The 27,011-nt window shown below is 53.4% G+C and overlaps 1 protein-coding gene across 6 annotated transcripts; it reads right to left on the reverse strand.

The window, feature by feature from the left end:
• Positions 1–1,394: 1,394 nt before the first annotated feature.
• Positions 1,395–26,900, reverse strand: TOP3A (DNA topoisomerase III alpha). 6 transcript variants are annotated; one of them, XM_032616578.1, is made up of 21 exons: positions 26,601–26,900; positions 19,436–19,495; positions 18,449–18,522; positions 17,432–17,507; positions 16,587–16,695; positions 15,332–15,475; positions 15,049–15,219; positions 14,730–14,830; positions 13,046–13,120; positions 11,759–11,841; positions 10,617–10,824; positions 9,116–9,301; positions 8,863–8,992; positions 6,397–6,510; positions 6,136–6,301; positions 5,331–5,474; positions 4,568–4,690; positions 4,101–4,106; positions 3,039–3,706; positions 2,437–2,642; positions 1,395–2,026 (listed from the first exon to the last, which is right to left on the reverse strand). In XM_032616578.1, the coding sequence occupies exons 1-21, from the start codon at positions 26,778–26,780 to the stop codon at positions 1,676–1,678; spliced, it is 3,375 nt and encodes a 1,124-aa protein (XP_032472469.1). In that variant the 5' UTR covers positions 26,781–26,900; the 3' UTR covers positions 1,395–1,675. The 6 variants fall into 6 exon arrangements, with proteins under 6 accessions (XP_032472469.1, XP_032472471.1, XP_032472470.1 ...); XM_032616580.1 differs by lacking the exon at positions 26,601–26,900 and adding an exon at positions 19,603–19,653; XM_032616579.1 differs by lacking the exon at positions 4,101–4,106 and having other exon boundaries at positions 26,601–26,899.
• Between the last annotated feature and the right edge of the window lie 111 nt (positions 26,901–27,011).

Consider the following 27,011-nt stretch of genomic DNA (forward strand, 5'->3'; position numbering starts at 1 on the left):
CTCTGGTCCTGCTGTGCCCAGGAGCACCCTGTGGAAAGACTAAAATCCACAGATGCGTTCAGCATCGTTCCACTCAACAACAAAAGCACAACACTGAAAAATGGGCAAAGGACTTGAAAAGGCATTTCTGCAAAGATACGTGAAAGGCCACGTGAGCACTGAAAGGATGCTCGACTTCAGTGGTCATTAGGGAGATGCAAGTCAGAGCCATGAGACACCGCCTCAGGCCCACGAGGATGGCCACAATTAAAAGAAAAAAAAGCGGGGGCTTCCCTGGTGGCGCAGTGGTTAAAAATCTGCCTGCTAACGCGGGGGACACAGGTTCGAGCCCTGGTCTGGGAAGATCCCACATGCCTCGGAGCAACTAAGCCCGTGCACCACAACAAAGACTGCGCTCTGGAGCCCGCGAGTTACAACTAGTGAAACCCACACACCTAGAGTCCGTGCTCCGCAACAAGAGAAGCCACCACGAAGAGAGGCCCGCGCACAGCAACAAAGACCCAACGCGGCCAAAAATAAACAAATTTATAAAAAAATAAAGAAAAAGGGGGAAATAAGTACTAGCAAGGATGCGGAGAAATAGGAACCCTCGTACATTGCTGGTGAGAATGTAAAATGGTGCAGATGTGGTTCTTCAAAAAATTAAACATAGAATTTCACGACCCAGCAACTCCACTCCTAGGTGTAGATCTGAAAGAGTACAGAACAGGTGTTCAAATACTTGTACGTGAAGGTTTACAGCCACACTGCTCACGACGGGGCCCATGCACACAGCGGACTAGTTCAGCTGTAAAAAGGCACAAAACACCGACACGCAACCACAGGGCTGACCCTGGAAGACACGCCACTCAGAGAAAAGCAGACACACGGCCCATGTGCCGCGTGGTTCCGTCTATATGAAATGTCCGGCACACGTAAAACCACCAAGTAGACTGGGTTGCGGGGCCGACCCACACCCACTGTCCTGATGCTCCAGGGGCAACTGCAGGCATCCCGCCCCCCAGCCAGGGCACAAGGACTGGTCTGAGTGAAGGGTTTGGGGCTGGGAGTCCCAAGACCCGAGGACAGTTCATTTCTTCACTAGCAGGGTGACTCTGGCAGCCTGTCCTCCAGCTTGCTGTCTAAACCACGGAACGAAGCCGACCTGCTTCTGCTCGGCTCCCAAGGCTCTCAGGAGGCGGGCGAGGCGCACAGAGACCTCTGCAGGGTGTGGAGACGGGAAGCGTTGGAATCTTGCACTGGCGGCTCTTCTCTGCCCCAGAGGACAGCGGTGCGGCCGGGGGAGGCCACTGGGGCCAGAGGACGGCAAGAGGACCCAGGCACTGCCCGGGGTCCTGCAAGTACCCGCCACTCCTGCCAACTCTCACCAGACGCTACACCATCACCCGCCAGGGTCAAGGGGTAGAGTCCTTTATTGAGGTACACGAGCTGCGGGGCGTCCTGGCCACAGCAGCTTGGAGATAAAGAGGGATGACCCTTCTGCAGACACAACTTCTGAACAGGGGATCCCTGCCATCCTACCCTTTCTCAGGACGTCTGTGGAGGGAGGCCCCTCAAGGGCCGGGATGATTCCCGCTAGGGTGCCGACAGCACAGCCCCTGCGAATCGCAGGGGGCAGCCTCCATGGCTTCTCAGCTGTGGCCATGGCCGTTCCTGAGCCCCAGACACAGGGCCACTATCCACCAGGCGTGGCCTTCTTGAGAGAGCGGTCTGGACCCGAACTCCTGAGAACACAGGTCACACTCCAAGAGCAGCCACTTTCCTCAAAGCTGCCCTGGAGAAACAGCTCGTTTCCCGAGACAAAAGCAGCAGGTGGAAGCAGTGGCCCCCTTGGTCCTACCCTGCCCTCATCTGTTCTGAGGACAGAAGGGACGCGTGTGTCCAGGCTGGTGGCAAAGGCTGCACTTCCGGGGTTTCTTGGCCGCAGACTCGGCGTCCGAGGAACCAGCCCGGGCCCTTTTGCTTCTGGCCTCCGGCCCCCGGCTTCCTCCTCTGGCTCCTGCCCAGGGGGGGCCTCCAAAGGTCCCTGCGGGGAGAGCGAGGGGAGAAATGAGTGTGGACGGCAGAGCCCCAGCCCTGGTAGGGGGCCCGTGTCACCTACACGCAGAAGCAGGGACCAAGGAAGCAGCCCCCTGAGCGTGTGCAGAGTCCGAGCTCCGGGCCCTTCCAGTCCTCCAAGAGCCTCACAGTACTGGCCGCCCCATCACCCAGGACAAATGACCAGGTGGCCCAGACACCACCTCCGCCCACCAGGAGCCCTTGTGCGTCTGCCGTGTGCGCCGAAGGACAACATCCTGCAGGGCACTAGCGTCTCCAGCCTCCGCCTGCCCCAAGCCTCTGGGTTCTCCCTGTGTGTGCAGACCTGCCGCACGTGTGCTAGAGTCACAGTTTCAGGCTAACAGAGACCCTAGAAAGGTAGGCAGGTGCCCATCTTACGGAGGAAACAGGCTGAGAAGCCACACCAAGTGGTTCAAGGTGATACAGGTGGGCCCCAAGAGAAAGCTCCCGCCAGGCTCCCTCAGATGCGTGACCAGGCTTCTGCGTGTCCTGGAGGGGCCAGGTGCCTTCAGGTGCGTCATTTACCTTGACCCAGTGTCTGGCAGCGGTCCTCCCCACACCCATCCATGGGGCGCCAACCCTAGCTGTGTAACCCAGGAACCAGATATCAGGGCCAGGGCCTCCGTCTTACAGGATGAGGCTCCGATACAAAGCCCTCCAGGTTTACCAAGGCGGGAGGAGCGCAGGGCTACAGGAGCAGGCGGACCCAGGAGCCAGGCCTGGGCCGTGTCGCTGTGTGACCCCGACAGGTCCCGCCACCCGTCTGGGCCTCGCCCTCCTCTCCTGTGAGTCGCAATCACAACCGCCACCCGATGAAGGTGAGAGAAGACACACAGATACAACGGCACGGCGCCGGGCACACAGCAAGCTGCCCGTGACCTTGCAGGAGGTGTGACTGAGCGGGGAGGGGGAGCAAGGCAACCCGTGCCCCCACGCCACCGCCCCTGCCCTCCTCGGGCAGGCCCCGTGTGCCCCCTCACCTGGGGCCACGTTCTCGTCCACCCACTGGAAGAAGCCGCACTGCTGCTCCCGGGGCTTGGCGCACGTGTGGAACTGGCGCCCCTTGTTGGGCCCGTCCTTCTGCACAGTGCGCGTGACAGCGGGCTGGCTGCACAGGCAGCACGCGCCACCGCCACCATCGCCGGGGCTTCCGGGCCCGCCCAGGGGCTTCCCTGAGCCCGGCGGGCGTCCCAGTGAGCCGCCCGGGGGTCTGGGCGCCTCGGAGGGAGGCCCCCCTGCTTCTGGGTGGCCGCTGTCGGCCCAGAGGAAGAAGCTGCAGCCGCCGCCGCTGCACTTGTAGAACTGACGGCCCTGGTTGGGCCCCTCCTTCCGGACGGTGAGCAGCAGGGCCTCCCGGCCACAGTTGCAGGTCACGGAGTTGCCTTCGCCCTCGGCGGCGGGCAGGGGCGCAGTCCTGGCCAGAGCCGGCTGGGGGTGGCCGTGCTGGCTGCTGCCCATTCTGTCCAGGGGCTGGCTGGCCTGCAGGTGGCCGGAGGGCTGGCTGACCGGCTGGCCAGCTCGGGCGGGCCCCCGTGAAAACCTGAGGTCCAAGATCTCCCTCAGGGTCTCGTCACATCCACCAACGCAGCCGACAAATTCCAGTGGCATGGTTGGGGGAAGGCTGCCTCGCTTAAACTTGAACTTCAACCTAGTGAGGCCAGAAGATGAGAAAACACGTTAACTACCGGGTGCGAGTCTTCTTGGTCCACACAGGGCTGTGCCCACCCCACCTAGGAAAGCCATGCAAGGCGCAGCCAGCCCGGCCCCTACGGCCGCACAGGAGCGCAGAGCAGGAGGGAGATGAGCTCTAAGGCCCATCACCCGCCAGAACCCAGGAGCCTCTGGAAGGTGCGCCTCCCTGTGCCCCAGTTCAGCGTGGTCTAGGCCTCTCAACGTGACGGCACACTACTTGGTAGCGGCACCAGGACGCACGCGGGCTTTGCTCTCATTCTCCTGTGTGCATGCATTAGGGTTTTCCAGAAGCTCCGAAACGCACAGCAAACTCAGCAGACTGACTGCAGATGGAGAGCTGAGCATCCTACCGTCTCCTGTTAAGCCAGACCGTTAAATTGGCAAAAATGGAAGACAATGCAATCTTTCTCTCGTTTTTTTTTTTTTTAAAGTAACTACATTTTATCTTAAAAACATGTTCACTTATGTTAGTATGCAATGCATTTGTTACAAACACGTTATTAAACATTTTAAACGATGCCTCCACTTTAGCTGAAAACGTGGTAGAATCTTTATAAACATTAACTCACAACGGAAGCTCTCTGGGTTCCTCCGTGATTTCTGAGAGTGTAAGGGGTCCCATGACCAAAGGTCTGGGGACCAGCCCTAGGCGCGGGCCTGGGGCTTTCTGGAGGAGACCACCTTCCTCAGCCTCCATGTCAGCCCACGGTGGGAGAGGCGGGGAAAGGTCGGGCTCCTCCAGGAGGTGCCAAGGAATGAGGGCCCCCAGGGATGCCACCCTGTGCCCATCCTGCAGGTGCCTCGGCCCCCAGCTCACCTGTAAACGGGGTGTGGCTGACACACTGGACACACACTCCCGTCCCTGCTGGCCTCCAGCACACTGTCCGGGAACCACACGGCCGAGCGACATTCCGGGAACCCCGTGCAGCTGAGGTAGAACCTGGGGAGTGAGGGCCGGGGTCACGCAAGAGCTGCCGGAGACAGCTCCAGCTGATGACATGGGACACTCATGGTTCTGGAAGACACGGTGGTCACTGACACTGAGTGACAGGAAAACCAGCCTGCATTTACGTCCCTGAAATCCCCACAGTCACACTGCTGATGCCTCTTCCTGCTTAAAAACAACCAAGCCGCTGCCAGCGCCTAGACCACGGCAGGGCCCCGCGGGCCCCTGGGTACTCCCTGAGCCCGCCTAGGCCTCCGGCAGCCTGGACACCTGCCCAGGCTGCAGAGAATCCGATCCTCACCCTCTCTGCAGCTTTGTGAGGAGGAAAACGGGCTCAGTGGGGCAGCAACCAGTGGGGTCTGCATCGCCGTCCACACACAGGGCGAGCGCCATCCATCCCCAGGGGACAAGCCCCGCCCTCACCAGCCCCCCACCCGCCCATTCCCACAGGGCCTCACACCCCCAGGGCCACCATTCCAGCCCCAACGCCCAGTCCAGGGGCTGGTGAAGCAGGCCTGCATCTAAATAGCAACGTGGGAACAAAAGGATGGGCCCTGCACAGCCTCCGGTGCTGGGCTGCAGGGGTGGGGCTGGGGGGGGGGGCGGGGAGGGGAAGGCACAGCTGGGCACTGACCCGCCGCTCTTCCTGGTCTTGAGGACCATGTCCTTGCCGCACTGTGGGCACTTCCTGACGGGCTCTGGCACAGCTGGGAAGATGGCTTCTTGCTGGGCCAGCTCCACCCCTGCCCCAAAGTACTGGGACAAGGCCTCGTCCAACCTGAAGAACCAGCAGAGCATTTACCGCGTGACCATGCACGACCCGGGGAGCCGGCCAGTCAGCCAGAGGCCTGAGGCGGAGCACCGGGAACAGGGCGCCGTGCTGGCCAAGCGGCTGGCTCCTCCAACCCGCGGCTCCCGGGAGGGATCCAGCCGCAGGCAGGCGCTTCTGCCTCGCCACTAGCCCCACAGCAAGCAAACAAGACGGCCCGGCCGCGCACACACCTGAGTGTGGGTCTGGAATCAAGTTTAAACTACCACATGCATTTCTTTTCAAAATTGGTACGGGGTTAGGAAACGTGTTACTTCTAACAGAATACACACATGCTACTTATTACAGCTACCTCCCAGCACCCTAGAGAACTGCGGGGTGCACACCAGCACCCGGTGAACCCACCCACGAGGCTGTGCAGCCTGCTAACTCAGGACAGGATGGAAAGGGCGTTTCCAAAGCCAACAGCCCAGAGAAACTGGACCAGGTCTTTCTGGTTACGGTCTCGACTGGCAAGGCTCTGCAGCAGGAACCAGCCAAACCCGGGAGGAAAGCCTGGAGGGGCCGTGGCCACCGGCGAGGGTGAGCTGCCTGGCGGGAACAGCGGCATCTGGGGCGCGCCGTCACCGGGGCTGAGCGGGCTTGCACAGGAGAGCAGGCCCGTACTCACCTCTGGGCTTTGGCCATGGCTTCGAGGAAGACCTGCTTGTACTTCTGCACCTGCTGCTGCAGGACCACGAGCTTGTCCTTCTTCCCCTCGCAGATGAGCTTCAGGTCAGCCTCCAGCTCGGCCCGCAGGTCAGGCTTGGACATCTCGTAGCCCATGGAGTCATAGCCTGTGAACAAGGGCAGCACCGTGCGGCTCGGACACACCCGCGGGGCTTCGGTGACACCCCGCCCGCTGCCCAAGCTCGAGCCCCCGGCTCCTCACCTTCCACAAGCCCCATGCCCAGGTGCCCGGGGAGAAAGCGCTTGTCTGGCGTGAGCCCGACGTACATCCGGGCCTTGATGGTCTCGATGTGCTCCGCGTGCGTCGCGTCGGTACCTGCAGGCCACCCTTATCACTCAGACTAACCCACGCCCCAACTCCGCGCAGCCCCCCTCCTCTGCCTGGACTTCCTGTTGCAGGTGACACACCTCCACTCAGAGCCGGCCACGTGGAAACCACAACAGCAGCCTCCTCTCCCTCACGTCCACGCACTCCAGCTGTCAAGCCCAGCTTGGAAATCCCTTCTGTAAGCCCCCCTGCCCCCCGCCACGTGTCAGGGCCCACATCACTCGTCCACATCATTACAACGTCCCTGGTGTCCTGGCTGCTGGTCTCTTCCTTCACCCAGCCCATTCTTTATGCCACAATCACAGGAATCTTCTGAAATGTAGCTCTGCCACCAACGAAATGCAAATCAAAACCACAAAGATATACCACTTCACTCTTACTGGGACACGTACAACCCAAAAGACAGAGAGCGGCAAATGTTGGTGAAACCCGACTCTTGCATGGATTGTAAGATGGTGCAGCCGCCGTGGAAAACAGTCTGGAGGATCCTCATAGTCTTAAACACAGAGTCACCACGTGACCCCTCAATTCTGCAACAGGGATGTACCCAAGGGAACTGAAATCATGTCCACACAAGAACCTCTACACAAGTATTCATAGCGGCACTATTCACAGGAACAAAAAACTAGGAACAACCCAAATGTCCATAAGTTGATGAATGGATAAACGAAACGTGGTCCATCCACACGACGGAAGAGGTCCGGTGGTGAAAAGGAATGAAGCACTGAGACACGCTACCTGGACGAGCCCGCAGAGCAGGCAACGTGGGACGCCAGGTGCAGAAGGCCACACGCTATGTCGTTCATTGATAAGAAATGTCTAGGACAGGCACATCCACTGAGGCAGAAAGATGAGGGCTGGGGGGCTGCAGGGGAGGGGGACAGCTAACGGGCATGGGGCTCCTGAGGTGATGAAAATGCTCTGAAGTGGACTGTGGCCACGGCCGCACGATTGCAGGAATCTACTGAACACTGGGCTGCACCTCCGAGCTCAGTAGAGTGGACAGGGTGTGAATTATGTCTCAATAAAGCTGTTACCGCTGTTTCAATGTAGGTCTGTAAGCTCCTTTCTTAGAAATCTCAGGCGGCTCTCTGCTGACCTCGGGCACATCCGAGCCCCTGAGCCCAGTGTCCAGGCCCCGCAGAGTCGGGCTCAAATCATCTTTCCGGCCTTGCCTTCCAGAACCTCCCCCCGCAGCATGTGCCTGCCGGTCTCCGCGTCCTTCCTCAGGCCCTGCCTTCACTCAGCGCGAATTCTCACCACGAGGTTCTGAGGTCCCTGCAGAACCTCTCCCGATGCATCTAATGTTTTGGTTGGGTTTGTTTCTCCTGCTGGATGAGCCCTTGAAGGGGAGGACCAGGCCTCATTACTGTGTCCCCAGGGTCTAGACCAAGGTCAGCTCTTGTGGACCAAAGTTTTTATAAACAAATTATGGTGGGTGAACTACCTCTACTTGTACCTAAACCCACAGGCTTTCTGGGTAGCACAGTGATGGCCAGTGGGCTCCAGGCAGGGGCACAAAACTCACTCTGCAGTGAGGCGGCTGTGCCTGGGGGCCGCCCCTCCACATGCGCCCCCAGCCCTGTGGTACTGGCCCTTCTGGACTCAGCTGCCAGAGGTAATCCTTGAGATTGCAGAGCAGTGGTGAAAACTGAGGGGGGAAGCAGATCAGTCACAAGGGACCCACCTGCAAAGCCTGGGCCACGGGACTTACTGGGAAAAACAATTCTGGCCCAGTTTTTTTTTTTTTTTAATCCAACTTCTGATTCTTAAAACAATTATGCGAAATGCTTTAACAGAAGCTAAGCAAACGGCCACCCATGGCAAAGGGCGGGTGGCAGACTCAGACTCTGAAGGGCCCAGCACGTGCCAAGCAGGTGACCGAAGCCAAGTGTGAGCGACAGAAAACGGCCACCACTCAAGGCTGCCAGACCTCCAGATGCTTCAAAAGAGTGTTTACGTGAATCCTGGCAGGTTAAATGTTAGTACCTTGTTAAGAATACAACAAAAACAACAAATTCCTGTGTGGGCCAAAAATACCAGTCAGTGTGTCCCAGGTGAGACTCCCGAGTAATGGGAAACACCTGTGTCCCTATGCAGTGGTGCAGGGCAGTGGTTAAGGGCACTGGCTGCAGAGTTATCTGGACCCAGGTGTTCACAGCTCACACACTTTGTGACCTGAGGCAAGTTCTTAACTGCTCTTAAGCTTCCCTTTAGCTACAAAGTGGGGAGGAGAACACAGCCCCCTGGTTAGATCTGTCGTGAAGATCAGAGGAGAACTGGGCCCCACACCCATGAGAGGGCAAGAGCCGCTGGTTACCATGATGACAAGCTACTTACCGATGCCGTGCTTCTCCATGAGGGCGATAAGGTCGGCCTCAGTGAGCAGCTGGGGTGGACTGGTCTCCCCGTCCACCATCTCCACGGTGCTGGGCTGAAAGCAGGAGCCTCGACTGTAGACAGGGAGGGTCTACATAGGGCAGCAGATGTGGTGGTCAGACCCCTGCCCGGCGCCCAGGCACAGACCACGCTCTGTTCTGTCACGTGGTGCGGGGGCCGGGAGCACAACGGTCCCCCCTCCCCGCTGTGTCACCTTTTCACTCCAGCGATCGTAGGGGTACACGTCCAGATAGTTTCGGGCCAGGATTACGAGGCCGTGGGCCACGAAGCGCTCCTGCGCGATGTCGATCTCCACGGTGGTCTCCTGGCCCTGGGCATCCTGGGAGCAGCAGGCCAGGAAGTGGCGGACGATGAGCTCGTACAGTCGCTGCTCGTCCCCCTGTGGGGAGAAGAGGAGCCCTAGTCCCTCTAGACGCTGCCGGCAGTTCAGTCTGGCTGGTGCTAGCTTCCAGCCCAAAGCTCCACACACAACAGAGCACAGCTCCTGCAGCCACGTGCCCACGTGCCGTGTAGGCAAATCCCTCGCTGCTTGTGGGTTTAGGCCAATAAACTTCACAAGTGGAGTCCCCTTGCCATCAAGACTGGAAAGCAACTCCTCTGATGTAAACCCAGTCTGAGCAGAAACCAAAGCGAAAGCATCCAGTTTCCAAGAGGCCCAGTGTGTGTAGGACACACAGACTAAAGATGCACCGGCAGCCTCAGGCCTATCACAGGGCTCGTGGTCATCCTCCACCCTTTCGGGAACAAGGACATAGTGAAGCCCCTCTATCAGAAGCCTGTAAGACGTTCATACCGATATCCGAAAGTTCTCCTTCTAAGAATGTCTTCAAAGGAAATGTGACATCCACATAAATATCTATTATGCAAATGTTAACTGCAGTAGATCACCCTTTAAAAACAGATCTAGCAAAATACAGTACCTCTATGCAATCGTTATATACCATACGTTAAAATATTTCAGCCTGTGGGGAAATACTCATGATATAAAACAGAAAACATTAGTTTACAAAGTTTAAGGTTATAATTTACTTGTAAGAATTATATACACACAGAGGGTAAAAACGTGGTTCTCAGGAAATGGTGAGATTACAGGCAAGTTTTTACTTCCTTATAATCTTTTTTATTTTGTGAATTGTCTAAAATAAACATGTATGGCTTTCAGAATCAGAAAGAACGTGTGTTATTAGAGGAAGAACAAAACAATAAGCCTGCAGCCGCCAAGCAGGCCTCAGCAGCCGTGGCCCCTGGAGCGTATGCCTGGCTGAGAGCACGGCTGGCCCGTGTTACAGGCTCCAGGCGCTGGGTGAGAAAGCCCCCAGCCCAGAGTGCGTCCGGAGGGTGGCGGTGAAGTTTCGGGAAGGTGACGGAAACCGGCCCGGTCTTGGGGAGGAGAAGGGTGGGGGCCGAGCACGGGCTCAGGGAAGGGGCCACCTGTTTGTGGTGAGGGTCAGGACAGCAGCAGAGGGAGGGGACGGAGTGCAGGGGAGGGCTGGATGGAGCAGAGCCCCCATGGGGGTCTCTCGGGAAGCCAAGCACAGACTGTAGGAGGAGGATGTTGACACGACCTCTTTCTGAGATGGAAATTTCGAAACCACTTAGCTCCGAAAGACAGAGCCCGCAGAGTAGATTCAAACCCCAGCCCTGACCCCTGACCTCCCTGCGGGTTCTGCGGCAGCACAGCCAGGGAAACCAACCTGCAGGCTGTCCGTGTACTTGGTGGGGTGGATGGGAGGGTGAGCTTGGTCAGACTTGTTCCCGTTGCGTGGAGTGGGGCCGCCCCGCTCTAGAATGCTCTGGGCGAAGGGCCCCCAGCGTGGATCGTGGGTCTGTTCCTCTACCAGCGCGGTCAGGTCTAAGTCTTTGGGGAAAATGTTTGTTTCAGTTCGGGGATAGCTGATGTACCTAAACAAAGCCAAACAAACACAACAAGAAATTGCTGAATTGGTCTATAAACGATTAAGTCAGCTTGAGAACACTGGTGACACCCGCAACAGCCCGTCTGATCCAGGCAACTACGTTACCCACGCTGGGGAAAGCCCTGAGACGTGACCCCCGCAGTGGGTGAGGAGCAACAGGCGTCCTGCTGGGTCACTCCCGGCAGTCGGGGACAGAGGCAAGGGCACGCCTGCTCCAGCCCAGCCCTCCTGCCCCCGGGGCGCTTGGGGCACCTCCCCACCTCCCCAGCATGGGTGGACAGAACGACCCCAGGACAAGCCCTGCGGTCCTGACCCGGGCGGCCCATGCTCCGCGGCTCGTCTTAAAGAAGAGAAAGAAGATGCTGCCCTGAACTACAGGGTGGACCCTGTGTGTAATTCTAAACATTCCATTAGCCACTTAAACATTACTGGGACAATTTACATCCTTTTCTCACACGAGCCTTCAAAACGCATTATGTTTACACTCTCAGCACGTCCCAGTTTGGACAACCCAAATTTCACGTGCTCGACAGCCACTTACGGCGAGTGGCTGCCACACGGGTCAGTGTGGCCACACTGTCCCTGGATGGCACTGGGTGCTCACGACCCCCAAGGCAGGATGGTTTATAGCAGGCACACGAGTCCTAAAGGTGCCACCCGCCCCTGCCAGGGCCCCGGCGCCCCGCCTGCTGAGAGGTCGAGAGTGGGATTTGAGTTTACTCTGTGGAGTGTTATTTTAGGATGTGAGTGACTTTGAAATGTCTTTTCCATCAGAAAAGAGAAGTCAATGTCAAAATTCCTCTACTTGAGAGCCGGGTGATATCTAGACAGTCTGGTTTCCTCATAAGCTCTATTTCTAAAATATTTCACCCTGATAAAGATGCATCAAATTGTCTTCCCAAATGTGGGCGAATATTTACCCTTGAGTGTAGAGCTTTTCAGCAATCCTCATGGTTTCTTTAGCATTTATCCTCAACTTTCGAGAAGCCAACTTCTCAAGCTCCTGTAAGATGTGTGGACAGGCACAGTGCATGAGTCACAGGCCCCCAAACGCCCACATGCCTCCTCTTCAGAACTTCCTGGCGTCCCTCCAGCTGCTCTCACACGTCTGCGTGGAAGGCTGTGCTGCGGAAAGGTTTCTGGGACTGCTGGGCAGAGCCAGGCCCCAGCCCAGGGGTTCCCAGACTCCAATGTGCAGAAGCCAGAATCACCTGGGATGCGAGCAGGTTCCTGGGCCCGAGCACTAGGGATTCTGAGAGAGGAGGGCCAGCACAGAGGCTGGGAATCTGCGCTTTTAACAAGCGCCTAAAGTATCGATTCTAATGCCAGCAGTCTGAGACCCGCACTTTGGGGACACCATCTGAACCCTGGGGACATCCCCTGGGTGATGAACGCCATTCTTCCAAGCCTCGTGGGGGATCACCAGATGTCCCTTCCCCTTGGCGACCCTCTGACAATGCTGCTGGCTACACGTGAAAGCGTATTAACCAGTGAGGGATGAAACACTCATGCCTACTGTACACAATCAATCCGTAACCCCCTCCCATCGTCCCTCACCACGCGCGTGCACACACACACGCCCACCCCACGATAAAGGGTGCACTGCCCACCAGTCCCGGGACATTCTGCATGTTCAACCTTCAGAGGCGACCCCGACAGTAATTACACCCTGAACTTTCCTACAGAGTGGTGACTGGGAAGGGACACCCTAATGTGGTTTATTCAGACTTGTGTCCCGCTGGGTGGTTCTTCTTGGGATCAAAAAGATCTCAGAAGCCCTGATCTAGGATAGGCCAATAAAGTAGATATTTAAAATGATGTTTACATACATTGTGCAAAAACGTTAAAGAAAATGCTCGGGTGGAAAACACTAACTATTCCAGTAATGCTGTAAAAAAATAAGGACACCGAAAAAAAAGGAAGACACCAAAATTACATCAGCAATTACCTAAAGGTGGAGAGGTGATGGGTGATTTCTAGTCCTTGTTTCCAAAGCCCCACATAGAGCAGTTCTATCGCGTTTATTAGCTGACGTAAGAGGTCAGGCAGGCCTGCGCTCTGGGGCTTCTACTTCTCCTAGAAGCGTTCCTGTGTGGCACTGGGAAGAGGTGCTTCCGGCCACTGGGCCCCACCCTCCGCAGCAGAAGCCCCACCCCAGCCGCAGAAGTCGGAGCTCCTCAGGGCTGGCACAGACCCCGAGAACATACCACAGTGTCCAAAGCTTGAGGCCTCCACTTGCTTTTTGCCTTGGACCTGACCTCCACCACGGTCGCCCTGGGATCCTAGAAAGCCAGGAAAAGCAGAGGCCACTTAAACCTGCTGGAGCATCCTCCCAGCTTTCCTTGGCCGCCCCCGGCACTGCCCACAGCAGCCCTGCTCCCCACCTCAAGACGTCAGCTTGCAGCCCACAGTGTGCTGGACACCAGCGCCTGCTTCTCACTCAAAGTAAGGCTCTGAGGGGCAGGTTCACAAGCCCCAAGGCGTCCACTCCAGAGCCTCGGCATCTCCTTAGTTTCGTGTCTACGCATGCATAGTGCTACTGTTTTGGTTTTTTTTTTTTAATTCACGACAATACAGAGCTGGAAATAGGAGAAGTTACATAATACAAACTGGAGAACTCTAATCTTAAGACCAACCTCACATTTTTAAGGGAATGCAAAAGGATGAAGAACTCAGCTTAAGTGATTTCTTCATGAGGATATTTACAAATCAAAACCCAAATTTCTCTCTGCAAATAGACTGCAGACCAGGTGCTCTTGGACAAGGAGCTCCAAGCACCCCACCTGCCATGTTTCCCTGCACCACATCCTGGTAAAGCAGAAAATGGGCAAGTCTTTTTATTCAACAGACAAATGTGCAGACTGTGTAACCCTGAGGGCCAAAGGGTGGAGCAGTGGACAGGTGCGGCGACCCGAGAGGCAGCGTGGTCTGCAGGAGCTGTCCGAGCTCGGGCCCCACTAGCTCGAGTGTGTCTGCACAGTTACTCAACTTTCTCCAGCTTCCCCGCCTGTGGCATGGGTTGGCATTACCACCCCCAGAGGCACCACCAGGACCGAACAAATAACACGTAACATACAGCGCGTCTGGCCTGTAGCAGGCGCGCAAGTTATTACTCCCCGATACCAAGTCAGTACTAAATCTGCCGGGGGGGCCAGAGCCAAGAGGCATCCCTGACTCACTAAACCTAGAGGCCTCTGAGTTTTATTCAGGTACCACCGCGTGCAGCCCCTGGGTTAAAACAGGCCAGCGTGTGCTGAGCGACGGGAAGCAGCACCACAGAGCGGACGTCTGAGGGTGGACCAGACACTGACTGGCCTGCGGCCTGAGTAGGTCTCGATCCTCCCACGGCCATCGCTGCTGACCACTCCCACCTTCACTCGGCGGTCACCCTGGGATGTCTTTCTCGAGTCCCAGCCCTAGAGCAGTCCCTCCCCGCCCCTGGCCCTTCTCCGTTCCTTTACCCTACTTTCCTGTCCTGTCGTTATCGCTGTATGACATTCACTCATCTGTGCCTTTCACGTCTCCGGATTTCATCATCTGACCAGTGGAAGGCGCTGGGCCAGACGCCATCTAGCTCCACCCAGCTCTAGGATTCAGGTTTGGACGGGCCCAGCTGGTCCTCATCAGTCCCTGGTGTCAGTGTACTGCTTCACGAGGGATTTTAACTATGTGTTTCTTAGCATTTCTGGTTTCACCTAAAAGTTCTACAGGTCTTTCCTTCCACATTTCTAGTGCTGTTTTCATGGGGTTCTAGTCTTACTGGCACCCAGAAAGTGATGTCCTGGATGCAGACTGAAAGCTACAGTCTGGTGGGAAATGGGGCAGAGAGGGAGCGGCCTGGGAAATCACAGGATGGTTTTCCGAGATCATCACCTGCAGAGCCCTTCTCACCTCCATGCACAGCTGATAGAGGACAAGACAAGCCGTGTGGTTGAAAAGCCGATGCCTTTTCCAGCTGAACTCCACTGCGCCATCCCTGTGGTCGTGGGTCACTGTGGGGGGCACACAGGAAGGCCGTGACCCGGAGAGGAAAAGGTCCATCACGGTGAAAGCCAAGAGCCATGAGACAGAGGAGACCACCTCGGACACGTGAGGTGGGTCCTGAACACAGTGACGAGGGGGTCAAGGGCAGCGAGATGCAAACCACACCCTGAATTAGCACCCAGGACTCCCCACGTGCCCTCAGCTTCTGCACCCCGAGTGGCCTCACCTCTGATTTTGTGGAAGGTTTCTGGCACAAACGCCTGAATGGCTTTGAACCTCTCCACCACGAACCCCAGGGTGGGGAACTGGCAGCTGCCATAACTGATCAGCTGCTCCGCCAACACCTCAGGAAAGATCTTCTGCAGCCGCAGGGTCTGGAACCTGGTGAAGGCAGCCCCTGAGGAGAGAGGACGGAGGGAAGCAAGGAGAGGCCGTGCACTGCAAGGTCACAGCCAGCTGCCACCGTCTGAGCCCGAGTCCTGCCCCCTGCCCACCACCCCACCCCTCACCGATCCGCAGGTCCAGCTCCTGCCTCACGTCCACGGCGTCGCTCACTCTGCGGTCGGGCTCCATCAGGTTTTCACAGGCCGCCTGGACAGCGCGGGCGGTGATCTCGGAGAAACGGGCTCGCAGCACCTGTAGGCTGGGCTTCACTGCGGAACAGACAAGGGCACCGGGGCAGGTCCCCCGTGAACGGAGGGTAAACCAGTTCATGAAGCTGCGAGGCAGCCAGTTTGACTGGTTCAGTTAAATCAGAGACATGCTGTCTAAGAGGGAAGCCTCACTGTAACCAGGCTGAGAGGGTCAGAAACAGGAGCGAGTGCATCTCAGCCATTAGCTAAACCCTCTCCGTGAGTCCTTCTTGGTGTCACTCTCGCGCTCTCCCGGGCCTTTAGGGAAAAGGGAGATGTTAATTAAAAGGTCCTGGGGGAAGTTCACGTCCTGTTATGGATATCACACAGGACATGCACACTGTCCCTGAGAGTGAATACTGAATATATTTAATCCTAGGAGTCGGTATAGTTTGAAACCCAAGAGCACTTAGGGAGAAGAGCAGCCCCCCACTCTCTGAAGCCCGAGAATGGCCTGCATGTCACTTCCTCTAAGTTACCTGAAATCATTAAGCTCACTTCAACAGTTATTAGTGTTCAGGCATTGTACAAGGAATATAGACAATTAAAAAACAAAACCAGAAAGAACATTCTAGAACTATTCTTTGTGTTTTACATACAGTGTATGCATTCTTTGTGAATATCTAAGTTTTTAATTAATTAATTTTGGCCGTGTTGGGTCTCCGTTGCTGCGCACGGGCTTTCTCTAGTTCCGGCGAGCAGGGGCTACTCCTCGTTGTGATGCAGCTTCTCGTTACGGTGGCTTCTCTTGTTGTGGAGCACGGGCTCCAGGGCACGTGGGTTTCAGTAGTTGCGGCACACGGGCTCAGCAGTTGTGGCTCGCGGGCTCTAGAGCACAGGCTCAGTAGTTGTGGTGCACGGGCTTACCTGCTCTGCGGCATGTGGGATCTTCCAGGACCAGGGCTCGAACCCGTGTCCCCTGCGTTGGCAGGCGGATCCTTAACTACTGTGCCACCAGGGAAGCCCGCGAATATTTAATTTTTAAAAACAGAATATCAAGTCTCTGCTCTCAAGGATCTGGCAATCAACTGGGACCAAACACACAACAAGCCCTGGGCTACAGCCGGTGAGCCCGGCAGAGGGACTCAGGACAGAGTGCCACCCCTGCTGCGGGCCCAGAGCAGACACTCACCAGCCTTGCACACGTGGATGATCTCAAACCCGATGTTTTCACCTTCTCTGTCACAGTCGGTCCAGATCACCAGCACCTGGCACTGCCGAGCCTCTCGCTCCAGAGTTTTCTGAAGCGCCCGGTGGGGAAAGAGTGGTAAGAGCGTGATCTGCAGAGCATCGCGTGACAGCTCCACGCTGGATCTGCCCCAGCATTAATGAGGTTCTTGGAGAACGTCAGCTTGGTGAGGAGACACGGAGAAAACTGTTCCCGCCGTACGTGGGAAGGATGGCAAGGTCACTAGTACCGCCCCCCACCTTAGACCCACCCGCCCACCCATGAGCTTCTAGAAGACAGGGGTTTATTACGACGACACCACCTTGACGAGCCCTGAAACTCGGCTCTAACACACCTACAGCTCTAGGGGTTCTGATCATGTCCTCAATTTAACAAAAAAAAAGCACCCCCTAATCGAGCTTCAACCCAAAAAGCGCTCCTAGTCAGCAGTGAACCAAGGACAGGCGTCCTAACTGCCCGAGACACCGCAGCGCAGCGCCAGATGGCCTCTTGCAGATCGTAGTCTCGTCCCTCCAACAGGGGGCGGGAGGGGAGCTGACACTGATGACGCAACCACACTTACTCCCAGGGTTTAGTCAAGCAGCCGCTCTTCGTAAAAAGGCTCACTCAGTCCCTCAGCCGGTTAGCGGAAATGGCCTCATTTACATAACGGGCGGGAATAATTTTTTCAAATCGTGGTACTTAGTTTAGTGGAAAACCTATCCTTCAATTTTAGTGCAGTCAAAATACAGAAACCACTTGGTTTCATTAGGTGGTGGTTGTTCAATATGTCTTCCAAAAGATCCTACCTTGATGTCTAAAAAATTCTCTGGGCAGTACTTTTCAATTTCTGCTTCGAAGAGGACAAGAGGATTGCAGCTCTGCCTGGAAAAGAAATGAAAACACACAAAATCCTAGCTCAGCACACAATGGGAGAAGGTTGCCCCAGTGCCCTCATGGGTGCATCCCCACCAGACAGAGTCCCCTGTGGAACGCCAGAGGATTACAGGCAAGGCGTTACCCTCTGGGCAATGCACTCCCCGTGACGATTAACAGGAGCTGCTAAGAAGAAATTCTGGAACTTTCGTACACATCTGCGATAGGGTGACTGCAATCCAATGCCTGCATGCAAAAGGTTTGGGTAGGGAGTTCCCTGGCGGTCCCGTGGTTAGGACTCGGTGCTTCCACTGCGGCGCCTGGATTCAATCCTTGGCTGGCCTGGGAACTAAGATCCCCCAAGCCGTGCAGCATGGCCAAAAAAAAAAAAAAGGTCTGAGTGTTCTGGGGGAACACACCTGAAAGTGGCTGTTTATTTTTATTCTAAGCATATGGTAAAAATTCACAGCGAACCAGTTAATCCTAGGTCACTGCTATGGTATCTATGGTTTGTGTTCCCTGCAAATTCACGTGCTGGAATCCCGACACCAACATGACGGTGTCAGAAGGTGGGGCCTTTGGCCGGTGATCAGGTCGTGAGTGTGGGCCTTCATGAAGGGGGCTCGCAGTCTTATAGGAGACCCCGGCCGGCTCCCTAGACCCTCCACTATGTGAGGACACAGTGAGAGGTCAGCAGGCCACAGCCTGGAAAAGGCCCTCGAGGGACCATGCAGGCACTCCGACCTCCTACCTCCATAACTGGAAGAAACACATTTCTGTCCTTCATAAGCCACCCAGTGTGTGTATTTTGTTACAGCGGCCCAATGGATTCAGTCATCTTACTGCTGTAAGTAACAAAGTAACACCGACATGCCTCACACTGCCTGTGATATTTCACAACTTACTGTCATAACCGGAAAGCTCCCCCCTGCCCCCGGCATCGTACTGACCACTTGCGAAACTGCATCTGGAAATCATGAGCCAGCAAGTGTCCCGAGACTGAAGTCATTATCATGGTGACATTCTGAAAGATAACAAAATTCAAGTCAGTCTTTTAGCAATCAGATTTTCCCAAATCATTCAAGTAGAAGAGGGGACCTTCTATCAAAGGGAAAAGAAAAGAGTCATCGGGGGTGGGGGGAAGGGAGGATGAACAGGCAGAGCACAGAGGATTTTTAGGGCAGTGAAAATGCTCTGTGTGATACTATAATAATAGGTACACGTCATCCAAACCCACAGAGTGCACACGATCGGAGTGAACCCCAATGTCAAATGTGGGCTCCGGGCGACTGTGGTGTCGTGTAGGTCCATCAGTTGTAATGAATGTACCGTCTGGTGGGGGCTGATGATGACGTGCAGCTGTGCATGCGTCGGGGCAGGGAGTATGTGGGAAATCTCTGTATTTCCTTCCTCTCAGTTCTGCTGTGAAGCTACAACTGCTCTAAAAAGAAGTCTATTAAAACACACACACACACACACACACACACACAAACACACACACCCCCAAACCAGGTGACTGGGAAGAAACAAACAAACATACCTCTTCAAAGCCAAAACTATAGCGATATAATCACCATTCTAACTCTGGTACCACGATGCCTTTTAAATTTAAACTATTGTATATTAGCTTCTTTTTTGTTATAAAGAGTTAAGATTGGGACCATATTTTATAAACAAGAGGCTTCCAACGATCACCTGTCACCAGTGATCTTTAGGTCATAACAATAGTTTTTCTTAAAAGACAGTGACATATTCTACAAAGGCCACGCTAATTCTCTTTGATTAAATAATTCTAAAATACAAGCAATTCAGAGAGGGCTTGTCGTAAACAGCTGCTCTTTTTAGCCAAAACTAAAAACCCAAGGAATGAACACCAGAATGGCGCATGGATCTGAAAGCATCCTTCAGCCACAGGATAGAAGTATTACAGCACCTACCTGGCCACGCAGACGATAATCAAATTCATAGATCTTGTTGAATCTGGAAAGTCCTTCTCTCTACAAAACAAAAAGAAAATCTATAAATTACAAAAAAGACAAATGATGCCTCACATAAAGATCAAGCAAATCCCTGATAAGTGGGAACATTAAAAATGCAACAGTACCTCTTATAGATTAAAACAAGGTGAAATCACTAAGACCATTTGTGAAGTGGCCCCTCCGAACTCAGTTACAAGCATGTACTTGCTCAAGTCCACAGAGCTTTTATGCCGCAAGGTGACGCGAGATCAGCTAACACCACGTAACATCTTTCTAGAGCTGAGAATGGACTTGTCCAGGATCACATGACTATTACTCCAGAGAGAGGATTAGGACACGTGTCTCTTGACGGTTTTGTCCGTTCTCCACACACACCTCTCTACTTCCTGGCCATACAAATGCGCCAATAAACTGGTGTCCACAGGCAAGTTTTCACCTTTCTGAACCTCAATTTATTCTGAGTAAAGTTACCTGTAAGGTCCCTCTGGCTCTGAAATCCAGTAACGCTATGAGCCGCAGTCAGGCCTGGGAACCAGCCTACAAAGCTCCTCCTCAGCTGCACTTATGTGTGAACGAAACCCTCTCAGAGAAGATTCCACCTTCTACAAAGCTGTTAAAAGTAGCTATGCATGTGAGTTTCACACCAACGCTGCACAGAAGACAAGACACAGGCAAAGTGGGACTGGGGGAACCTCCAAGCGCCAAGAAGGATCGTGTCGAGAACATCCTCACACAATTTTTCTGTGTCAAACACTGAATGAGGCTCTTTTCGAGGCACAATGGCAAATTTAAAGACGGAATTTATCTTAAGAGTTCACTCGTCTAGTGTTGCCAAGAAAGGAAACTCCCCTCTACAAACTCCAGTTGCTAGTTAAGCCCTTTTAGTACCAGAGAAAAGAAATCGTTGCATCACTGGGGTTTCTACCTCTTTTTAAGAAAGCACTGAAGCTTCCCAGACAAGCTCTTACATGGACTCTGATATGTAACAAGGTCCAAGCATTCTGGCTGCAACAAGGCTGAGCTCTGCTAACAGCCTATCCCCAGTCCGGCCCCAGGTGGCTCCTGAGGTGCACGTCCGTGGTCTCCTGGGTCTCCCGGGAACAGTCTGGAAACCACTGTTCTAATCCTCTCCTAGTGGATGACCTGTCTAACAGCATGTGTGCGACCCGGGGCCAGGGCTCTCCCAGGCAGCCTCCTCCACCAATGGATGGTCCTGAGGAAGTAAAAGTTTTTCCTGGCATTTCCAACTTGCCTCCCCGCAGTTCCCAGCTGAGGACAGTACTCAATTACGTATGATCCCACCACTTGGGTGAGGTGCTCAGGGGAATGGGTTGCTCCCAAATTACAGCAGAGTTTTGGAGCCTAGCGAAAGAAGAAAACCTAGTAGACAGACCAAGAATGTGGCTTCTGTGATCTCTTTGCAGCGCCACCCATGCCATTAAAACTAAAGAAAAAAAAAAACAAACTCCCCCAAACCCCAGAGCAGTCCCATCTTCTCTAAGTGCTCTGTAGGGACTGATCACATTGCTGCCACTGAATCCACTGGATTCTTTTTTAAGATTTCTCCTCCTGAATATAAAGCCCTCAAAGATCTATAAGTTACTAACAGTGGTCACCGTGGACAGTGGGGCTGGTTTACTTGATACACATTTGTATTCTCTCCACTATCTGAAGTAGTTACTAGCGTTTGAGCACTACTTTTAAAGAAAAAAGAGAGACATTCTATCTTGCGTCAATATTTTGGTGAATTTCTCTCAAATGTATACATATTTGTATATATGTTTGAAAGTCTTTTCCATAACAGGTGTCTAACTATCTATCATAAGAAAGTACAATTTATTTTGCTACCCGCTGCCATGACCAGTCCTCATTACTTCCATTCTTTGCTATTACAAAGCTGCAATGACTATCATCTGATTCTGAGCTCTGCATGCAGATGTCTTAGCTCCTCCACAGAATTTAAGTCCCTTAAAGGCAGGGATTGCTTCATTTGAGGCAAGCCCTGTATGAGGGATAAATAAATGAACAGACCCGTCACTGTCTTAGGGAGCGACACACCATGGGAGAGAGGGATGAGCAGCAAGAGAACTCGACCCGTGATGATGGCAAGCATCAAGAGTGATGAGAAGGGCTTCCCTGGTGGCGCAGTGGTTGGGAGCCCGCCTGCCGATGCAGGGGACACGGGTTCGTGCCCCGGTCCGGGAGGATCCCACGTGCCGCGGAGCGGCTGGGCCCGTGAGCCATGGCCGCTGAGCCTGCGCGTCCGGAGCCTCTGCTCCGCAAAGGGAGAGGCCACGACAGTGAGGCCTGCGTACCGCAAAAAAAAAAAAAAAAAAAAAAAAGAGTGATGAGAACGCATCCGGAAACAGAGAAGGAAATGGATGGCGAGGACTCTGAGGAAAGAGTTCACAAAATAGCTTCATTTAAGTTGTCCTTTATTTTTTATTTTAAAAGGTGAAGAGTTCATCAGGAGAAAAGAGGAAAAATGTCATTTCAGGAAGAAGGACCAAAACGTGTGAAAGCACGGTGAACTTTTACTTTTTACATCCTGACTGCTTTCACCATTCCCTTCCTCTCCGTTCCCTCTGCTCCCACCCAGTGCTCCTGGGTCCCTAGGGTTCAGGCCTCTTGCCCCCCACATGGAGAACCCCAACAGCTGCCTCCTGGACTCTAGCCTTTCTTTCTTCAAGTTCTCTGTGGCCACAATGACTTCATAAAACACAAGTATGATCCACTTAAAACCTACACTGCTCATCTCAACTGATGCAGAAAAAGCATTTGATAAAAATTCAACAGCCTTGGGCTTCCCTGGTGGCGCAGTGGTTGAGAGTCCGCCTGCCGTTGCAGGGGACATGGGTTCGTGCCCCGGTCCAGGAAGATCCCACATGCCGCGGAGCGGCTGGGCCCGTGAGCCACGGCCGCTGAGCCTGCGCTCCGCAACGGGAGAGGCCACAACAGTGAGAGGCCCACGTACAGCAAAAAAAAAAAAAAAAAAAACAACAGCCTTCACCATAAAGTGAAGTGTGGCATTTACAAAAAACCCACAGCTAACATCACACTTAATGCTGAAAGACTGAAAGCTTTTCCACTAAAATCAGGAACAAAACAGAATGCTTGTTTTCGCCATTGCTATCCAAGATTACTACAAGTTCTAACCAGAGCAATTGGGCAAGAAAAAGAAATAAAAGACATTCAAGTCAGAAAGGAAGAAGGAGAACTGTCTATTCACAGTCAACATGATCTTATAGATAAAATCCTGAAGCCACAATGAAACTATTAGTGCTAATAAACAAAGTCAGCAAAGTTGCAGGATCCAAGACCAACACACAAAACCCAACAGTAACGAACAACCTGAACAGCAAATTCAACAATTCCATTTATAACAGCATCCAAGAGCACAATGAAAACTGTAACACACTGTTGAAAGAAATTAAAGAAGACATACTCAGCCATAGAAAGAATGAAATCAAGCCATCTGTAGCTACACGGATGGACCTAGAGGTTATCATACTAAGCGATGTAAGTCAGAAAGAGAAAGAGAAATACCATATGATATCATTTATATGTGGAACCCGAAATATGACACAAATGAACTTACCTATGAAACAGAAACAGACTCACAGACACAGAGAACAGATTTGTGGTTGCCAAGAGGAAGGGCGGTGGGGGGGGGGATGGACTGGGAGTTTGGAATTAGCAAACTATTATATATAGGATGGATAAACAACAAGGTCCTACTGTATAGCACAAGGAACTATATTCAACATCCTGTGATAAACCATAACAGAAAAGAATATGAAAGAGAATGTACATACATCTATAACTGGGTCACTCTGCTGTACAATATAGATTAACACACATTGTAAATCAACTATACTTCAATAAAATACATTAAAAAATTAAAGACATAAATAAATAGAAAGACAATCTGTGTTCATAGATTGGAAGACTTAATATTAAGACAGCAAATTCATATGGAATTGCAAGGGGCCCCGAGTAGCCAAAAAGTTTTGAAAGAGAAGAACAAAGTAGGAGGACTGACACTGCTCCATTTCACAACTTACTACCAAGCTACAGGAAATCTAAACAGTGTAGTACTGGCATAAGCAAAGACATACAGAAGAATGGGACAGAACTGACAGTCCAGAAATAAACCCAAATATCTATGGTCAACTGTTTTTTGACAAGGATGCCAAGGCCATTCTATGGGAAAAGGACAGCCTTTTCAACAAACAGTGCTGAGAAAAACTGGCTATTCATATGTAAAAGGATGAAGCTGGATTTTTACTTTATACCACATAGAAAAATTAACTCAAAATGGATCAATGACCCAAATATAACAGTTTAAACTCTTAGAAGAAAACACAGGGGGCAAATCTTCATGACCTTCAGTTTGGCAATGGCTTCTTAGATATGACAGTGAAAGTATAATCAACAAAAGAAGGAAAAACAGATAAACTGGACTTCATTAACATTAAAAACTTCGGTGCATCTGAGAACACTATCAAGAAAGTGAGAAGACAATCCACAGAATGAGAACATCTGCAAATCACATATCTAACAAGGACCTAGTATCCTGAATATATAAAGAACTCTCGGGCTTCCCTGGTGGCGCAGTGGTTGAGAGTCCGCCTGCCGATGCAGGGGACGCGGGTTTATGCCCCGGTCCTGGAGGATCCCACATGCTGTGAAGTGGCTGCGCCCGTGGGCCATGGCCGCTGGGCCTGCGCGTCTAGAGCCTGTGCTCCACAACGGGAAAGGCCGCAGGGGTGAGGAGCCCGCGTACTGCAAAAAAAAAAAAAAAAAAAAGAAAGAACTCTACAAGACAATTCAAAAATGGGCAAAAGACATGAATAGACATTTCTCCAAAGAAGGTGACACAAGGGCCAACAAGCACATGAAAAGATGCTCAGCATCATCGGTCATTTGGGAAACGCAAACTGAAACCACAACAAGATATTTCACACCCACCAGGATGGTGATAATTAAAAAAAGAAAAGAAAAAGAACAAGTGTTGACAGAATGTGGAGAAACTGGAACACTGATGGTAAGAATGTAAAATGTTTCAGCCACTGTGGAAAACAGTTTGGCATTTCCTCAAAAAGTTAAACATAGAGTTAACTTATGACCCAGCAATTCCACTCCTAGGCATTTACCCCAAAGAACTAAAAACAGGTATTCAAGTAAAAACTTGTACATGAATGTCTATAGTAGCTCTATTCACAAGAGCCAAAAGGTGGAACCAGTCCAAATGCTCACCAATTGAAGAAAAGATAAACCAAACGTGATCTATCCATACATTCAGCCGTAAAAAGGAATGCAGTACTAACATACTACAACATGAACGGATCTCAAAAATGCTAAGTGAAAGAAGTCTCACACAAAAGGCCACGTATTGTATTAATCTTTTTGTGTGAAGTATCCAGAACAGACACAAATCTTTGAGGACACAAAGCAGCTTAGTGACTGCCAGCGGCTTGGAGAAGTGGGGAATGAGTGACTACTTCATGGCTACGGGGTGTCCTCCTGGCGTGATACAACCTGGAACTAAACAGAGGTGACGGACGCACAACACTGGGAAAATACTAAACGCTGCCGAACTGTAGACTTCAAAACAGTTGAGGGGCTGCCCTGGTGGTGCAGTGGTTGAGAATCCGCCTGCCAATGCAGGGGACACGGGTTCGAGCCCTGGTCTGGGAGGATCCCACATGCCGCCGAGCAACTAGGCCCGTAAGCCACAACTACTGAGCCTGCTCTCTAGAGCCCGTGAGTCACAACTACTGAGCCTGCGCGTCTGGAGCCTGTGCTCCACAACAAGAGAGGCCGCGATAGTGAGAGGCCCGCGCACCACGATGAAGAGCGGCCCCCGCTCGCCGCAACTAGGGAAAGCCCTCGCACAGAAACCAAGACCCAACACAGCAAAAATAAATAATAAACCCCTACCCCCAACATCTTCAAAAAAAAAGTTGACACTCACGTGTAAAACACGTGGCTCTCTACTCCTCTCACAATGTGTCTTCAACTGCCATGCTTGCCGTGCCCACTGGCTCCTTCCCCTACCGTGCCCACTCCCAACTCCCAGCTTTCGAACTTGCCAAGCTGTTTCAAGCCACTGGGTTGTTCTTTGAACATGGCGTTTCCAGTGCCTGGTAAAACTTTCAAGACTGAGCTCAAATGTTCATCCAAGAAATATGGATTGAGGGCCTCCTGTATTCCAGACACGTGTTAGGTACCGGGGATACAGCATCAACAGCACATTATCGAACTGTAACTGGGAGGTGCCTTCCGAGTAGAACAGGGTGAGCTTATCACACAGCACCCTGACCCAGCTGGGGGAGAGGGATGTGAGGAAAAGTTTCCATGAAAAACAGATACTCAAACAGAGCCCGAAGGATACACAAGTTAGCTCTGTGTAGACGGGCCCGTCTCAAGGAGCCTGGAGCCCTAGAAATGGGCACAGCCTGGGGCTGGTCACCAGGACACTCAGCTCCGGAAAAGAGGCGACGCTGTCAGCTAGCACCCGCACAACCTCGGCTCCTGTTCCCACCATCCACCGCGGGAAGCAGAGACCTGAGGACCCTGTGACGTGAAAGAAAAAAGAGCAGGGAACGTCCACCCATGCTCTGGGAAATCTCCAGAAAACCGTTTCAGGATCCACTTTTGTAATTGAGAGTGTCCTGACAGCTCTTGAGGCCTCGTGTCACCTCCTTCCCAGACCCTTTCTCACCGTTCCTCTCCTTTGGGCCTTCCGTGTCCAGAACACACCTGATCCCCCAACTCGCCTGACTCTCGGAACTCGTTAGTAGCGACGGAACAGGGGCTCGGGCGGGTTGCCCTGTCGGATGCACCTAGACTGTAGGGCCGGGCGTGCAGGGGGGGACCCCGCAGGCTCGAAAGCAAGTCGGGGGAGTGTGGCCTGCGGTTCCGAGTCTCAGGCCCGCTTGCCATCCGCCGCCGTGCAAGGCGGACCCAAGGTCTCCAAGCAAACGAGAAACACGTTAACTCCGTTTCTAAACGCCCGTCGGTCGCAAAAGGCGCCCGGAGGCCCCGGCCCAACGGCTAGGACCCCCAGTGGGAGCAGCGGCCGCTCGTCCCCGTTCCGCCCGCCCATCGGTCTCCTCACCCGCCGCATGCGGCCCCCGGACAACAGGTCCGCGATGCCCTTGGCCGCGTCGTTCTTCTCGGCCACGCAGAGGATCTTCCGCACGCCTCGCAGGGCCACCTCCATGTCGGCGAGGGTCAGCGCCCGGCTCCCAGGCCGCGGCAGCCAGCGGAGCGCGCGGCGGACGACAGGGAAGATCATTCCCAGGCCCCGCGAATCTGCTGTGCCAGCCCAGGCACCCGGAGCCTCCCGCTAACCCGCAGTCCCTCGCGCAGCCCGCTTCCGCCCGCCTTCCCGCCGCTTCCGTCGGCGTGAGGGGCACAGCCTCGCGAACTACAACTCCCACGCTGCACGGCGCGGCCACCTCACTTCCCTCCCTTCCCGCTCAGCCCTCGGGAGACGCCGCTCTCCGGATAGGAAGTTGACGCGAAC

This window comes from Phocoena sinus, chromosome 20 (genome assembly GCF_008692025.1).
Source record: "Phocoena sinus isolate mPhoSin1 chromosome 20, mPhoSin1.pri, whole genome shotgun sequence".
Classification (NCBI taxonomy): domain Eukaryota; kingdom Metazoa; phylum Chordata; class Mammalia; order Artiodactyla; family Phocoenidae; genus Phocoena; species Phocoena sinus.

Excerpts from the sequence above, each read along its gene's own strand:
- TOP3A (XM_032616578.1), bottom strand. The coding sequence starts at position 26,780 with ATGATCTTCCCTGTCGTCCGCCGCGCGCTCCGCTGGCTGCCGCGGCCT. Across the intron at positions 19,496-26,600 it reads CCGGGGGCCGCATGCGGCGG|AGAGAAGGACTTTCCAGATT; the intron begins GTGAGGAGACCG and ends TTTGTTTTGTAG. Across the intron at positions 2,027-2,436 it reads CTTCTCAGCCTGTTTCCTCC|GGACCTTTGGAGGCCCCCCC; the intron begins GTAAGATGGGCA and ends CTCTCCCCGCAG.